The sequence below is a fragment of the Lipotes vexillifer genome, unplaced genomic scaffold (assembly GCF_000442215.2).
Source record: "Lipotes vexillifer unplaced genomic scaffold, Lipotes_vexillifer_v1.1 scaffold1562, whole genome shotgun sequence".
Classification (NCBI taxonomy): Eukaryota; Metazoa; Chordata; class Mammalia; order Artiodactyla; family Lipotidae; genus Lipotes; species Lipotes vexillifer.
Genome location: NW_006771471.1, coordinates 327,407 through 343,466, shown reverse-complemented (window position 1 = coordinate 343,466; position 16,060 = coordinate 327,407). Strand labels below are relative to the sequence as shown.

General features: G+C 37.0%; 1 protein-coding gene across 1 annotated transcript in view; it reads left to right on the top strand.

Moving 5' to 3' along the window:
- The first annotated feature begins 7,801 nt into the window (after nt 1-7,801).
- The window catches only part of REEP3 (receptor accessory protein 3), a 51,147-nt gene continuing 42,888 nt past the window's right edge, over nt 7,802-16,060 (top strand). Inside the window, exon 1 of the mRNA XM_007446795.1 lies at nt 7,802-7,868. Within this exon, the coding sequence (XP_007446857.1) occupies nt 7,809-7,868 (60 nt within the window). The 5' untranslated portion in view covers nt 7,802-7,808. The remainder of the gene's footprint in view (nt 7,869-16,060) is intronic.

Here is a 16,060-nt window from a genome sequence, read left to right as displayed (position 1 = left end):
CCCGCTGTGGAGCACGGGCTCCAGGTGCGCGGGCTTCAGTAGTTGTGGCACACGGGCTCAGTAGTTGTGGCTCGTGGGCTCCAGAGCGCAGGCTCAGCAGTTGTGGCGCATGGGCCCAGTTGCTCCGTGTCATGTGGGATCCTCCCGGACCAGGGCCCGAACCCGTGTCCCCAGTGTTGGCAGGCAGACTCCTAACCACTTCGCCACCAGAGAAGCCCCAAGGCTCAGTCTTTTCATCAGTAAAATAGGTATGAAAATCGCACTTTACCTCTAGGTGTTATTGTGAGAATTAAATGAAGTCATATACAGAAAGTGCTTAACATTGTGCTTAGTATAAAATGTTGATAAATAATTCCTGTTATTAGTAATCAGAGAAAGATTGTTCATCATAGCATTAATTAAAATAGTACACATACAGGAACATATGATTTTCATTCATATGAAGGAATATTATACTATATAGTTGTTAAATTATGTTCTTAAAGAATATTTAAAGATATAAGAAAATGTTCACAATGTAACATTTAGTGGAAGGGCAGGACAAAAATCTATATGCCCTCAGATGTCAATTGATTGTTTTTAGTATTTTATAACATATTTATTAGAACATGTTTTTAAAATAGTCTTTAAAATGTTATGTCTTAAAATAATGTTTTTAAAAGATTATAGAAAAAACTTGAAAAGATAATACCAAAATGTTAAGACTGGATCACTGTTAAAGATTCTTAAAACTAGGTGATAGGGATAGGGGGATTTATTTTATTAATACTATACTATTTGTGTATAACTTCATTTTTCATAATGTTTTTTAAAAGAATGACAAGAATAATAGATAAAAAAGGAAGTTTAAATCCTTAGAATTAGTGCTTTGTAATTTGTTTAAATGTAAATTAATTCTTGATCAGTGTTGTTATTTAACTATTATTGATGCATTTTTAAGGTTTTCAAAGAATTTGAGTGATATCAGACTTGTGAAAAGTTTGATAAAAATTATAACAAATATACATAAATATATATTTGGAATAATATTTACCAGAAAGAAAGATGGTTTATTCAATAATGGAATTACTTGTGATTTTTTTTTATTTTTTATTTTTTTTGCGGTACGCGGGCCTCTCACTGTTGTGGCTTCTGCTGCTGCAGAGCACAGGCTACGGACGCGCAGGCCCAGCGGCCACGGCTCACGGGCCCAGCCGCTCCGCGGCATGTGGGATCTTCTTAGAAAGGTTACAGTTGAAAGTGTTCCAGGCAGGACCAATTCCACGGTACGCGGGCCTCTCACTGCTGTGGCCTCTCCCGTCGCGGAGCACAGGCTCCGGACGCGCAGGCTCAGCGGCCATGGCTCACGGGCGCAGCCGCGCCGCGGCACGTGGCATCTTCCCGGGCCGGGGCACGACCCCGTGTCCCCTGCATCGGCAGGTGGACTCCCAACCACTGCGCCACCAGGGAAGCCCCTACTTGTGATTTTTATTGTCTTTTTTATACTTTTCTACATCTTACAAAAATTCTACAATAACTTCTTTTTAAAATCTTAATCAGAAAAGGTGTTAATCAATTTTTTATGAAATGATGTTTAACTTTTATGCTTTAATGACATTAATTCTAGTATTGAAAGCACTTTTACTCGTTGCTTCTTAGACTTGCCTTTGAACATGATATAATTCTCTAACACAATTTTGGTGAAGGATGGATCGTGTCCTACCATCTGTCCAGAAAATAGGTATTTCAAATATTTTCCGTATATGAAAAATGATATAAGAACCGTCTTCACTACTGCATTCCCATAAATTTTATTTCCTTTTTTAAATAGTGTTTTTCAACACAGCCAGTGTTCGTATAGGCAACTTTACCTTAGTGGGAGGGAAGGGTATTATGAGTATTTTGGCAAAGTTCTCCCGTCTGTAGGCAGAAATAAGACTAAGAGTAAATGAGTAGCTATTTCTTCCTACCTCTATAACTGAAACGATATTCAAATTTATAGGTCAATTTTATTTGTAGAAAATACTCCCTTTATAAACCGTAAGTTTATCTTGTAGGTGGCCTTCTAAAATAAACTTTATTTGATTTTATACAGTGTGTGCTCACACTTTGGCTTTATGCCTGACCTCCCAGGTTGCAAACATCTCCAGCAGAAGCCAATATTAAAGAAAATGAACCAAAAAACAACCTAGAAAATATTTCAGATGTTAGTAATAAATTATCCAGTAATATTCACATTGGAGCCGTAATAAATTATAATATTAACAGTGGTGGTCCTTAAAAATTGTCCCACTATTCACTAAGACATTTAATCTTTCCATCATTCCAAATGAAATACATTATTGTTTTCTACTCTTAACAAAAGTTAGGTGTTAGGGACGTTGTGTTTGTTCATTTGACTGTTTCTATTCAATACAGAGGTTAAAAAATAAAAACAAAACACCTGTATGTATAGCATCAACTAGCGCCAAACCTTACTATATGTGAGAAAATTATCTATTTTGAAAGTCGGTTGTGTATATATTAAAAATTCAAATGATCTAAAATAGACTATGCTAGGGACTTCCCCAGTAGCACAGTGGTTAAGAGTCCACCTGCCAATGCAGGAGACACGGATTTGAGCCCTGGTCCAGGAAGATCCCTCATGCCGTGGAGCAGCTAAGCCCGTGTGCCACAACTACTGAGCCTGTGCTCTAGAGCCTGTGAGCCACAACTACTGAGCCTGCATGCCACAACTACTGAAGCCCATGCGCCTAGAGCCCGTGCTCTGCAACAAGAGAAGCCACTGCAATGAGAGGCCCATGCACCACAGCGAAGAGTAGCCCCTGCTCGCTGCAACTAGAGAAAGCCCGCGCACAGCAACGAAGACCCAGTGCAGCCAAAAATAAATAAATAAATATTTTAAAAAGTAAAATAGAATATGCTAAAGGCAAAATGACTAATCCTGACAAATTCTACAATTCACAATAAAAGTAATTTAGAAGTCTGTGGAGGAGGGTGGGATCTTGAAGGAAAAAAGTGAATTAATTAAGCAAGGAAAAAATGGAAGAAGTGGAGGGAGGATAAGGAGGCAAGGAGGCATTGCAGGCAAAAGCACACACTGCAGGACTGAAGTAGAAATATCATGCAGGAGGCATATTGAGGAAACCATGTTGAAACAGATGGTTTACATAAGGCAGTGGTTTTCAAAATACCTTCTGATGAGCCCCTACATGGGCTTGTTGGCAAAGGGGTGAAGAGGCCAGCTACTGAAGTCTTTAAGCAAGGTAGTAGAGTAGATCAATGTTAGGAAGATTGATCTGACGCTGGAGCCAGAGGCTGTGTTGGGAAACCATTCAGTAAGTCAGATGAGATGGCAAGAGCCTAAATGTATCATTGGCCATTGATTTGAAAATAAAAGAGGATGGATGTGTGGGTGCTCACCAAGGAAGAACCAACAGGACTGAGTTACAGATTGGATGGACGATGTAGCAGGGGAAGGAGGCGTCAAAGATCCATACACTGAGAGTGATGGAGAATCTCATGTTGAATTTAAATCCACCGGTACTTGATTGTATGGGAATATGGAAGATAGTATGTTGATTGTGTCCAGATTCTCAAGGGAAATACGAAGTGGATGGAAATATGTAAACTATAACTGTGATGGCTAACTTTGGGATTATACCTTAGGTCTGCAGTGAGGATGAACACATAGCAGACCTGAGAGTTGTATTCTTGTTTACACCTCAGGTCCTAAGGTAAATCGCTTTCTTAGAAGTCACTAAGCTGGAAAGCCTCTGTGCCTTGTGGGGTGCCTGTGTTAAACTGAAAAGCCCTAGGCTCTGTGGCACAGCTAAAAATCTCATATCCAGAGTCTGGGTATTGGCTTCTGGTGAAATAGCATTCACAGGGTAGTATCGTTAGGTAAGGCAGAGAATGTTAGTCAAGTGGCTTCCAGGTGGTGAGGATAAAACCCCCAACAGGAGAAGGCTTGGTATTCCTCTAACCTGGTTACACGAGTCCCAAACCCAGGGTTCAGCTTTGTGAAGGATAAGAAAGTCACCAGGAATTTATAGCCCATCCCCCTCCCCCAAATAATCTGTAAGTAAACTGAAAAAATCTCTTTATCTCTTATATAGAGATATAAATATTTCCTTGCTCTCAGTGTAAGAATGCTTATTTAATGTAAATGGAAACATTTATTTAATGTAAAAGTTCTTAAATATACAGTATGTGTTAAGGGCTGAATTATGTCCCCCTCGCAAAACTTGTATGTTGAAGTCCTAACCCACAGTATCTCAGAATGTGACTGTATTTGGAGATAAGATCTTTAAAGAGGCAATTAAATTAAAATGAGGTATTTAGGGTGGGCCTGAATCCAATGTGATTGGTGTTCTTACAAGAAGAAGAGATTAGGACACATATATGGACCAAGGTATGACCACGAGAGGACACAGTGAGAATGTGACCATCTGCAATCCAAGGAGGAAGGCCTCAGGAAGAAACCAAATTTGCCAACACCTTGATCTTGGACTTCCAGCCTCCAGAACTATGAGAAAATAAGTATCTGTTGTTTAAACCATCCAGTCTGTGATATTTCGTTATGGCAGCCCTAGCAAACTTAATACAGTATGTATTTCAGGAAACTTCATAAACAAAATTGAAAGATAACAATAACCTAGAAAAATATTGGCTAACATACAAAATAGACAAAGAAGGGCCTCAAATCAACAACACTGTAGTAACAGTGAGCACACCTAGCACCCAGATCTGGGTCTTAAATACCATCATCCAATAAAAGGAACCGAGGCTGCTTGGAGGAGTGGCTGATTCTAGGAATGCGACCAGAAGTACACAGTATGAGCCTGGCGCATTATGTGTAGTGCCAGAAAGTAACAAATTGCTAAAAAAAAAAAAGAAGAAAAAAATCCCTTACAATTATGGAGGTATGTCAAATGGACACAGGAACTAACCGAAAGATGTCCCAATGTTCAAAGCTTTTGAACAATAAAATAAAGTATTTATTGGATCAAAATCCAAAGTGTAAAATAAACCTACGAGTCCATATTGACATAAATACATTATTGAATAAATAAATAACTGGGGGAGAATAGACAAATCTCCCGTGCAGAAAAATTCCAAATAATTTATATAGCTACTCCACTCTCAAGGAGGTAGAGGGCAACTCCCCACTCAAGCGTGGCCTGTGCATAGTGACTTTCTTCCAAAGACTACAGCATGGAGGTGGTGGGAGTAACCTTAAAGTTACCAAATCTAACACACACTACCTCAGCCTGGTGGTCAAGGTTAACATCAACAGTGATAAGCGATACTAATAGTATGTGCCCTTAATATGATGAGATGGAACTTAGCCTCTGTGATCTTCCTCCCCCAAACCCACACCTCAGTCTAATCATGAGAAAAACATAAGACAAATGCCAGTTGAGTGGCTTCCTACAGCATAGTTGGCCCATATTCCTCAAAACTGTCAACATCAGGGACTTCCCTGGTGGCACAGGGGTTAAGACTCTACGCTCCCAATGCAGCCGGCCCGGGTTAGATCCCTGGTCGGGGAACCAGATCCCACACGCACGCCTCAACTAAAAGTTTGCATGCCACAACTAAGGAGCCGGCGAGCCCCAACTAAAAGGAGCCCATCTGCTGCAACTAAGGAGCCTGCAAGCCCCAACTAGGCCCAGCGCAACCTAATTAATTAATTAAACAAAAAACACACGGTATAAAAAAAACCATCAAGATCATTTCCCAAGCAAAGTCTGAGAAACTTACAGCCAAGAGGACCTAAGGAGGCAAGACAACTAAATATAATATGCTACCCTGGATGGGATCCTGGGACAGAAAAAGGATGCTAGGTAAAAACAAAAGACATCTGAATAAAGTTTGGATTTTAGTTAATAATATATTAATAATGATTTATTAATTATGATAAATGTACCATACTGATACAAGATGTTATTGATAGGAGTAACTCAGTGTAGGGTATTGGGAATTATCTGTACCATCTTCCCAACTTTTCTGTAAAAATAAAACTATGCTAAAATACTCTTTTTAAAAAATAGATTAAAGAAAGAAAAGTAGACAACAGAATATCATACACTCATGTATCAAAAAACCAGTGAACACTTGAGAAAAACTCATACTTACTGGTGCTCAGAAATGCACATTAGAACATATAAAGCGATTATTTTTCTCCTATTTAGCTGGCAAACATTTTTTAAATGATGATACACACGATTGGCAAAATGTATAGGAATGCAAAGTGGAACTAGTTCTCTGGAGGGCATTTTTGGTAATAAGTAGAAATGTGTGTACTCTTTGAAGCAGCAACATCGCAACCAGGAAGTGTATATCAGTGTGCATAGAAATGTTTTGCACAGTATTATGTGCAATAGCAAAAATCTGGAAATTAACCAAAAGCCTATAAATATAGGACTGTTTAAATGAATTATGTGAATCTCAATGTGGAATGTAATGAAGGTATTAATACTGTAGACTAATATTTGAAGACAAAAAATTCCATGATGTTATGTGAAAATGCCAATTGTAAACCATATATACTCTGTCATGCCATTTCTGTATCTGACACACACACACACCCTCTTGGATCTGGAATTTGGTGAAATAATTGTAACAGAGAGCATTAAGTTAAGTCCTATTAGTGATTGTCATTTTATAAATGCTTTAAGAGTTACTTTACAATGGATAAAGATGTGGTGTGTGTGTATATATGTATATCTATATCTATATATATATAGATATATATATAAACACAACAGAATATTACTGAGCCATAAAAAAAAGGAAATGATGCCATTTGCAGCAACATGGATGGACCTAGAGATTGTCATACTGAGTAAAGCAAGTCAGACAGAGAAAGCCAAATATCATGTGATATCACATATATGTGGAATCTAAAAAAGAGGTACAAATGAACTTATCTACAAAACAAATAGAGTTATAAATGTAGAAAACAAACTTATGGTTACCAGGAGGTAAGGGGGGAGGAATAAAATGAGAGATTGGGATTGACATATACACACTACTATATATAAAATTGATAACTAATAAGGACCTAGTGTACAGCACAGGGAATTCTACTCAATACTCTGAAATGACCTCTATGGGAAAAGAATCTAAAAAAGAGTGGATGTATGTAAATGTATAACTGATTCACTTCGCTGTACACCTGAAGTTCACACAACATTGTAAATCAACTATACTCCAATAAAAAAATATTTAAGTTATTTTAAGATATATTGTAATAAATGTATCAAGTATTGTTTCACAGCACTGTCATAATTAGAAATTAGTGCTTCTCAAACCAATGGAGTGAAGGGCCACTTTTTCCATTACCCCAAATTATATGTGTGCATGCATGTTATATTTATGTTTTAGGTATACTACACATGGATAAAAAGTAGGATTTGCATACAGTAAAGTGTTGCCTCTGGTTATTTCTGACTGGTAGCATTAGGGCAAATTTTATTCTTTTGGCAATTTTGTACATTTTCCAAATGTTCAAGGATCTACAGAATATTTTTTGTAATTAGTAAAAAAGATTTTAAATGGCAGTTTTTAAAAATAAATCTTTTTTTCCCATGAAACTACCTAGAATATTGAAACCATCTTTTTGTTTAACAAAAATTGTATTTTTAGTTTGCTTTTCTGAGTGGATTTAGTTTATACACAAAGTTTTCATACACATTTACACTGTCATATGTTCTCCATGTACTTTCTGCTTTTCTATTAGGTGAAATTTTCATGAGTTGTTAAAAGCATTATTATGTTTGATTAGTCCTCTTGTACTTTTTACTTTTAGGTTGGTGTTTGGAATGCTTTATCCTGCATATTATTCATACAAAGCTGTGAAAACAAAAAATGTGAAGGAGTATGTAAGTATAGTTTTGTGAGTGATCAATTCTAGTTGAATGTATCCATTATATACAATACTAGAAAAACTGCCATTATTTTAGAAACAGCTGGAATAATGTTTTGGGTTAAAAATGTGATATAAATGTAATAAAGTTAGTCTTTTTTAAAAACTAATTTTGAATACAGTTGCAAAGTGGAGTTTCAAAAATAGTTTGCTGTCAGTTGGAATTTAAATAAGTATGATCCCCAAATGAGTAATTGGATCTCTTATTCATTTAGACTTTAAGTCCCAGTAAAAGTAAGAGGTTGGGAAATTGTTTTTTAATCTTATAAATGGATAGGTACACCAAGAATATCTCTCTGGTCCCAAAACCTTTTTTCTTCCTTCATAGTTGTTTTGTCCCTTTCTAATTGATTTAAATACATAGATACCTCATGACTACTGATAATTACAATCTTTTTTCTTCGTGAATCATACTATATTTGTAATGATTTCCTCTTCAGTCATCAATGTTTCTTTTCTCTTTTACTTTCCTCTTCCCCATTCCTTAACTATTTTTTTTATTTCACTAATTTTTAAAATTTTCTTCCTTTCTTTATTTTTCATTCATTTATTTACACATTTCTCTAAGTTCTCCCTCCCAGTTTTATCCATAATGTTCAATGGTAAATGGGCTTCCCCACCTATAAATCCTGGCATAAGTTTACTATTTGTGATGAAGGGAATTTTCAGAGAATAGCAAAAGCATAGCTTATGAGTGGTTAATCAACGGGGTAAGCAGTGAACACTGAGAACTGCACATCAGTAGCTGTGGTTCTTCTTTTAATTGAGGTGACATTCAGGTAACATAAAACTAACCATTTCATAGTGAACAATTGGTGGCATTCACTACATTCACAATCTTGTGCAAACACTACTTCTGTCTACTTCCAAAATATTTTTCATCACTCCAAAATAAAACAACATACCCATTAAACAGTTACTTATCACACTGCCCCTGCCCCCCAGCCCCTAGCAACCACCTATCTGCTTTGTTTGTATGGATTCTGGGTATTTTATATAAACTGAATCATATAATATGTGACCTTTTGTGTCTGGCTTCTTTTTACCTAGGGTAATGTTTTCAAGATTCATCCACATTATATCATGTATCATTATTTCATTCCTTTTTATGGCTGAGTAAAACTGTATGCACATAGAACATTTTGTTTCTCCATTTATCCATTGACATACATCTGCATTGTTTCCAGCTTTTTAGTATTACGAATAGTGCTGCTATAAACATTTGGGTACAAGGCTTTGTTTGAGTATCTAATTTCAGTTCTCTTGGATATATAGCCATGGTTCTTTACAAGGGATCTTGGATGGTACCCTTTTCATCCAACTTATCAAATGACCAGAGAACATATTCTTTATTCTATTTGTTCAGGGTAGTTCTTGTTTTTTGAGTAGGGGGAGGCTCTGAAACCTTTATAGCTAACCCATCCTATTGAACATTTATATTCACTTTTTATCTTCTGTATAAAACTAATTTTGAAGTAAAGTATATACAAATTAGTTAGAATGGTGGAATATACCTAGCAGAGGTAGAGAGGTTATTCAGTTGAGCTCTGAAATTTTTCTGTCCTTTTAATACATATATTTATCTCTTGGATCTAAGATTGGTGCAGTCTTAAGAGATGGAACCACATTAAGTCCTAGTAATTTAAAGTAATTGTTAATGGCTTGAAAGGCCATGTATTAATAAATAAATTCTTCACATATTGTTTTATGGTACTGACATCCTTTCGTTTTTAGAAACAAGCAAGTTACTTTAGTTAACAGTGCTTCTCAAGCTACCTGTGGTATAGGACCAGTTTGGGAGTTTTTGTTTTCTTTTTAAATAATTTCCATTAAGTCATAGACAAATACTTTTTAAAATAAAATTAAAAAGTAATTACTAGAAAAATGAAACGAAACCCCAAGAACATACGAAATACAACCCCAACCTTTTTTTTTTTTTTTTTTTCCCGTGGGACGCGGGCCTCTCACTGTTGTGGCCCCTCCCATTGCGGAGCACACAGGCTCCGGACGCGCAGGCTCAGCAGCCATGGATCACTGGCCCGGCCGCTCCGTGGCATGTGTGATCTTCCCGGACCGGGGCACGAACCTACGTCCCCTACATCGGCAGGCGGACTCTCAACCTCTGTGCCACCAGGGAAGCCCCCAACTTTTTTTTATTATTAGATTCAGTAGACCTGAAATTACTGACAATTTTGTATTTAAAGCAAAACAGCAACAATTCACAGCCTTGCACTAGTCCATAGACAACACTTTGCCTTATGGTGTCATATTTGAATTTAATTGGAATTCTCTTTTGAAAGATAAAAATAAGAGTTGCTCTTCATTTCCAAACACCACGAAAATGTGAGCTGGGAGTATACAACTGGCTAGTACTTAATAATTGTACAGGCCAAAACAGTGATCCTTATTTGAAATGTTTATGATACTGTTATTAAATGAGATCCTTTTTCTGAACCTAATTAATTATATAGTTGAAGTACATGGTGATGTTTCTCAACTCTGGGTCCATCTTACCTATAAAGTATTATACACCCAGGGTAAACAATAACTGGTAAGCCTCTGTGTGTCTTTGTGTACCTATTTCTGCTTGAGGTATTCTCCTATCTTCCTTTCCAAATGTGCAATGTTTTTGTTGGGAAAAAAAGTTAAGTACAAGTTGAAAATGAAGCTCTAATAATATAAGGGTATTATCAGCAGGCACACAAATAACCATCCCCTAAAATAAAAGGTAAGTTAGCAAGAAGAAATATAAAGGTATTCATAACAAATTATAATAAAAAGAAACAGATCCGTTATGTGTTAATTAATGCTAAAAGGGCAGAAAATATGGTGTTATTTAGGTATTGGTCTAAGAACCATTATAAAAATATTAGTCTATTTCTTACTATGCGTCAATTTAACTTTATTAATGTTAACTTTTAAGGACTTAAAAACATGGATTTGTGAGTTTTATCCCTTAATGCAACACTCAATTTTTATTACTAGATTGGTCTATAAATTTTTATTACTAGATTATTTTATAAATTTGGGATTAATAAGAATGGTCTAACCCTGAAATTTTTTTTAAAATTTATTTATTCATTTAATTTTTGGCTGCATTGGGTCTTTGCTGCTGCACACGGGTTTTCTCTAGTTGCTGAGAGCTGGGGCTACTCTTTGTTGTGGTGTGCAGGCTTCTCTTTGTGGTGGCTTCTCTTGTTGTGGAGCACGGGCTCTAGGCGCATGGGCTTCAGTAGTTGCGGCTTGCGGAAACATGGATTTGTGAGTTTTATCCCTTAATGCAACACTCAATTTTTATTACTAGATTGGTCTATAAATTTTTATTACTAGATTATTTTATAAATTTGGGATTAATAAGAATGGTCTAACCCTGAAATTTTTTTTAAAATTTATTTATTCATTTAATTTTTGGCTGCATTGGGTCTTTGCTGCTGCACACGGGTTTTCTCTAGTTGCTGAGAGCAGGGGCTACTCTTCGTTGTGGTGCGCGGGCTTCTCATTGCGGTGGCTTCTCTTGTTGCGGAGCACGGGCTCTAGGCGCACGGGCTTCAGTAGTTGTGGCTCTCAGGCTCTAGAGCATAGGCTCAGTAGTTGTAGCATACAGGCTTCGTTGCTCCGTGGCATGTGGGATCTTCCTGGACCAGGGCTTGAACTTGTGTCCCCTGCATTGGCAGGCGTATTCTTAACCACTGCGCCACCAGGGAAGCCCCCTAACCCTGAAATTTTAATTCTGCTTCATAAGATAATGTAACCTATGGAAGAGAATCTATTAACATTCTTACTCAAACTGATGGAAAAACTATAAGACTTGACATGTACTGTTATACATACATATCTGCATATATGCTTATTTGGAGATATACTTCACCTATTGCCTTGCACAGCTTTTACAGAATAACTCATAAACAAAGTTAAGAATTATCTATACATAATTTTGCTACAGTATTACAACTCTGGAAAAAGTTTTTTGTTGTTGTTGGCAAGTACCAATGGCAAGGGCCAATTTGTTGTTGACACTGCGATGGAGCAAAATCAACAAGGGAATTTGTTTTTCTAACCTTATATCATTAAGATTTCTAGTATCTCTTTCCTGTTTCAGCCCCAGAGCATTATTATTATCACTTTTAGGGTCATTTAAAAGCCTTTTTTATCTATAGCCTGTTCTTTTCTGTTTTTTAAGGAAGTTTTTAGCATTTTTGAACAATATTAACCAGGGTATCTGAAAGTCTTAATTATCTTGGAAAGAACATCAAGGAGCTAAAGCTTCTAAGAATGTCCAGGTGTTCCCCTATTCAGAGCTATCCTCAGTAAGGGATTCAATCCCAAGATGTAACTGCTGAGACTTAAATGCTATTATTGGAAAAAGTTTTCTTAACCATCCCTTTGGGAATATCAGAATCATGAGTAATTGAAGAGAAACTAGGCAACTAGAAAGGCAGGTGGCTGGCATTGGTTTGATTATTACATGGTAATCAACTCTGCTTCACAAATTAAACGAGAGCTACAGCGAATGCAAAAATAGGCACCAAAAGAGGAAAGGCAGGAATCTGCTTTTGACAAGGAAATTTGATACAGCTCTAGAGACCTCCTGGTGACCGAATTGTCTGCCATCAAGTCTGCTGAAGAGACTAAGCAGATATAATACTAGAAAGATAACATCTTACATTTATATAATTTCCTACCAATTTCAAAATACTTTTGTATATTACTGTTTCCAATTGCTACTATAACAATTACCACACACTTACTGGCTTAAACCAACACAAGTGTATTCTCTTACAGTCTCTGAGGTCAAAAATCTGAAATGGATCCACAGCTACATTCCTTGGTGAGGCTACAGGGGAAAATCAGTTTCCTTATCTTTGCTAGCTTCTGTAGGCTGCCCACACTCCTTGGCTTAAGGCTGTATTCCTCCATCTTCAAAGCCAGGGACACTTGACTGAGACCTTCTCAAGCTGCCAGCTCTCTGGTTCTCCCTTCTGCCTTCCTCTTCCACTTATACAGACTCTGGTGACTACACTGGATTCACCTGAGTAATCCAGGCTCCTCTCCCAGTCTGAGGGTCAGCTGATTAGCAAACCTGAATTCCAACTGTGCCTGATTTCTCCTTTGACACACAACCTGACATATTCATAGGTTCCAGGGCTTAAGACGTGGGCATCTTTGGGGTGGGGGGCATTATTCTGCATACTACAATATCTCATTGGCCCTCACTACAACTCTATAAAGTAGTAAGGAATATTAGAATATTATAGGCTCAGTGAAGTGAATTAACTTGCCCAGAGTCACATGGATCATTAAGGCAGGAATGGTACCAGATTAGAAAAGTAAATGAGGATTCTATCTTCACGAAAAAGTTGAAAGAGCTTTCGCAACCAGCCAGTGAATATGCCTCTGATTAATTCCAAGGTAGATCTTCAGGGGCCACAATTATATGGATATTTCCTAAGAAGAGCAATGAGGCAGCTTAACCAGTATTAGGGCAGGACCCATAAACATCTAAATCAACCGTGATCAAAATGGTTAAAGACAAAATGAGAAGTTTTTGAAAGTTCTGTATAGTCTTGGCAGTTCTTTAAATATTTCCAACCTAAATTTACTTCTGACAAAAAAAATTTTTTTTAAGTGTTTTACTAAAGGTAGCAAATCTTTTTCTGGATGGCCTGGTGTATTTTTTTTTTTTTTTTTGACCGACAAAAATTTTGAATATGATTTTCTTGCTGAGTCTCACCTAAACTTAGTCATCCAATTTTACCTCTGACTTATAGAAGTTTTATCAAAACTCTGTTCTCACAAAGTTCTCTTGTATGGTAATCCCATCCAAATTTGCTTTGCATATGGTAGTTTCTTAGTAAAATTAACCTTCTTAAAATTCCCCTGTTATATTTTTAAGTCTTTTATACTATCTGTATTGTATTTTTATATGTGTTTGTGTTTGTCTTCTCCACCAGATAAGCTCCATGGAGAGTTCTGTTGCTTTGTTAATTGCTATATTCCTGTACCTAGAACAGTAAATGTTACATAGTAGGTACTCAGTAGTTTTTAAATGAGTGAATAAGAAAAGAAAGAAGAGTTGACTTCTAAGTATATAAGAAATATTAAATAGTGTTTCAAGAGCATATACGTTTCTTAAGTGGATTAGTCTAGTTTCTCAGCTTTGATTCTACTGGGTTAAGGAGTACACAGTCCAATCTGACTTATCCCTAAACCCAGTTACTTTGTCGTGTTTGGTTGTTACCTAAATTCTACTGATATCTACTTCAAAATTATTTTCAGAAAGCAAACATTTTTTATTAATTTACTTCTTCAAACCATAACTACTACCATTTCCCTTAAGCCTGCAAATAGTAGACTGCACCTGATAAAACAGATGCTGTATTCAAATCAAAACAAATGGAAAGTGCTGTGTATTTTGGCAACCTTCCTTTCTTCCTTTGCCTATTTTTAAAACGGAGCTTTCCTAGGATATAATTTCCTGTATAGTGTGGCTGATATGGCCTACTTAAAGTCTTTCAGTCTTGCAGTAATTGAAATGTAAACTCACTGAAGAATTAGAATGGTTTTGCAAATTTTTTCAAGCTTATACCGTCTCATGACTTGAAAATAGAGTGTTTACTTCCAAGTCGTGTATAATTGCTGTCACTTTTCTAGGAAAACAGTGTTCTTACTCTAAGAATGTCGGAGAAAGTGGCAATGAAAAAGACTGGCTAAAAGCACTTACAAATCAAAATCAGACATTTGGTCCTGAGATTTACTATGAGCAAGAACAAAGAACAGGGAAAACTCTGGGAGATTACTTTTTTTCTTTTCTTTTTGCGGCACGCGGGCCTCTCATTGTTTTGGCCCCTCCCATTGCGGAGCACAGGCTCTGGAGGCGCAGGCTCAGCGGCCATGGCTCACGGGCCCAGCCGCTCTGCGGCATGTGGGATCTTCCCGGACCGAGGCACGAACCTGTGTCCCCTGCGTCGGCAGGTGGACTCTCAACCACTGTGCCACCAGGGAAGCCCTGGGAGATTACTTTTTTAAAAGCCCTCTAAAACACTGTTGACTTGGCTTTTGAAAGTGACCTAATTTGTAACTGAATATTTGGGTGATATGAAAGTGGACAAATACGCTACATGCTAGTTCTGCAGTTCTTGTCGGTTGGTAAAATCTGAAGTTGTCTACTAATTCTGTCTACTAGATAGAAGTTTGTCTACTAGTTATAAGGGAAAAAACATAGTAAAGAACTTATCTTTATTGTCAGAAGTGCTCCCCAGGCATCTTTTCATATTTTGGATTAAAAATACTCATTTGATTGAAAGGTTTTAATAATTTGGGAAATGTAAAGATTAACTCACTTATTGAAGGGGGATTTTTTTTTAATTTTTTGAAAATTAGTTTTGTCAGCCCACATTCCTGTCTGTTTATTTTCTTTTCTGATCTACTTTTAATTTAGTTTTTGCTTTTATCAAAGCTGTACTTATTTATAATTTTTAAATCAAACAGTTGTCCAAGGCTTATTACGAAAAACAACAGTTCCCCACCCTCCTCATCCCTATTTCTGACTCTAGAGGCAACTACTTTGAATTCTTTTATCCAGATCCTTTAGTATTTATTTCCACATCTAAATACATGCTCATATTGCTGCTGCTTAATTTTTCAGAGGGATCTCGTCAGTTGACTTCCTTCTATTAAAGATGATTTAGTAGTTACCCAATGTCAATGTATACTTGCATACTTTCCCTGTAGCCTCCCAGTGTCATTAGGTTGTAATTTGGGTTGGATCAGTATTCAGTCTTTACATTATTGAGGCTAAGTTAGAGAGAAGCAATAGAATGTAAAGAACCATCTAAAACCAGGCTGCTTGTCTTATCATCTTGGCCCTATCCCTTACCAGCTGTATCTTTAAACAAGTTTTTATTTATTTATTTATTTATTTATTTATTTATTTATTTGGCTGTATCAGGTCTTAGTTGCGGCATGCAGGATCTTCATTGCAGCATGCGGGCTTCTCTCTAGTGGCAAGCAGGCTCCAGAGCACACAGGCTCAGTAGTTGTGGCACACGGGCTCTACAGCATGCGAACTTAGTTGATCCGCGTCCTGTGGGATCTCAGTTCCCTGACCAGGGATTGAACCCACGTCCCCTGCATTGGAAGGAAGATTCT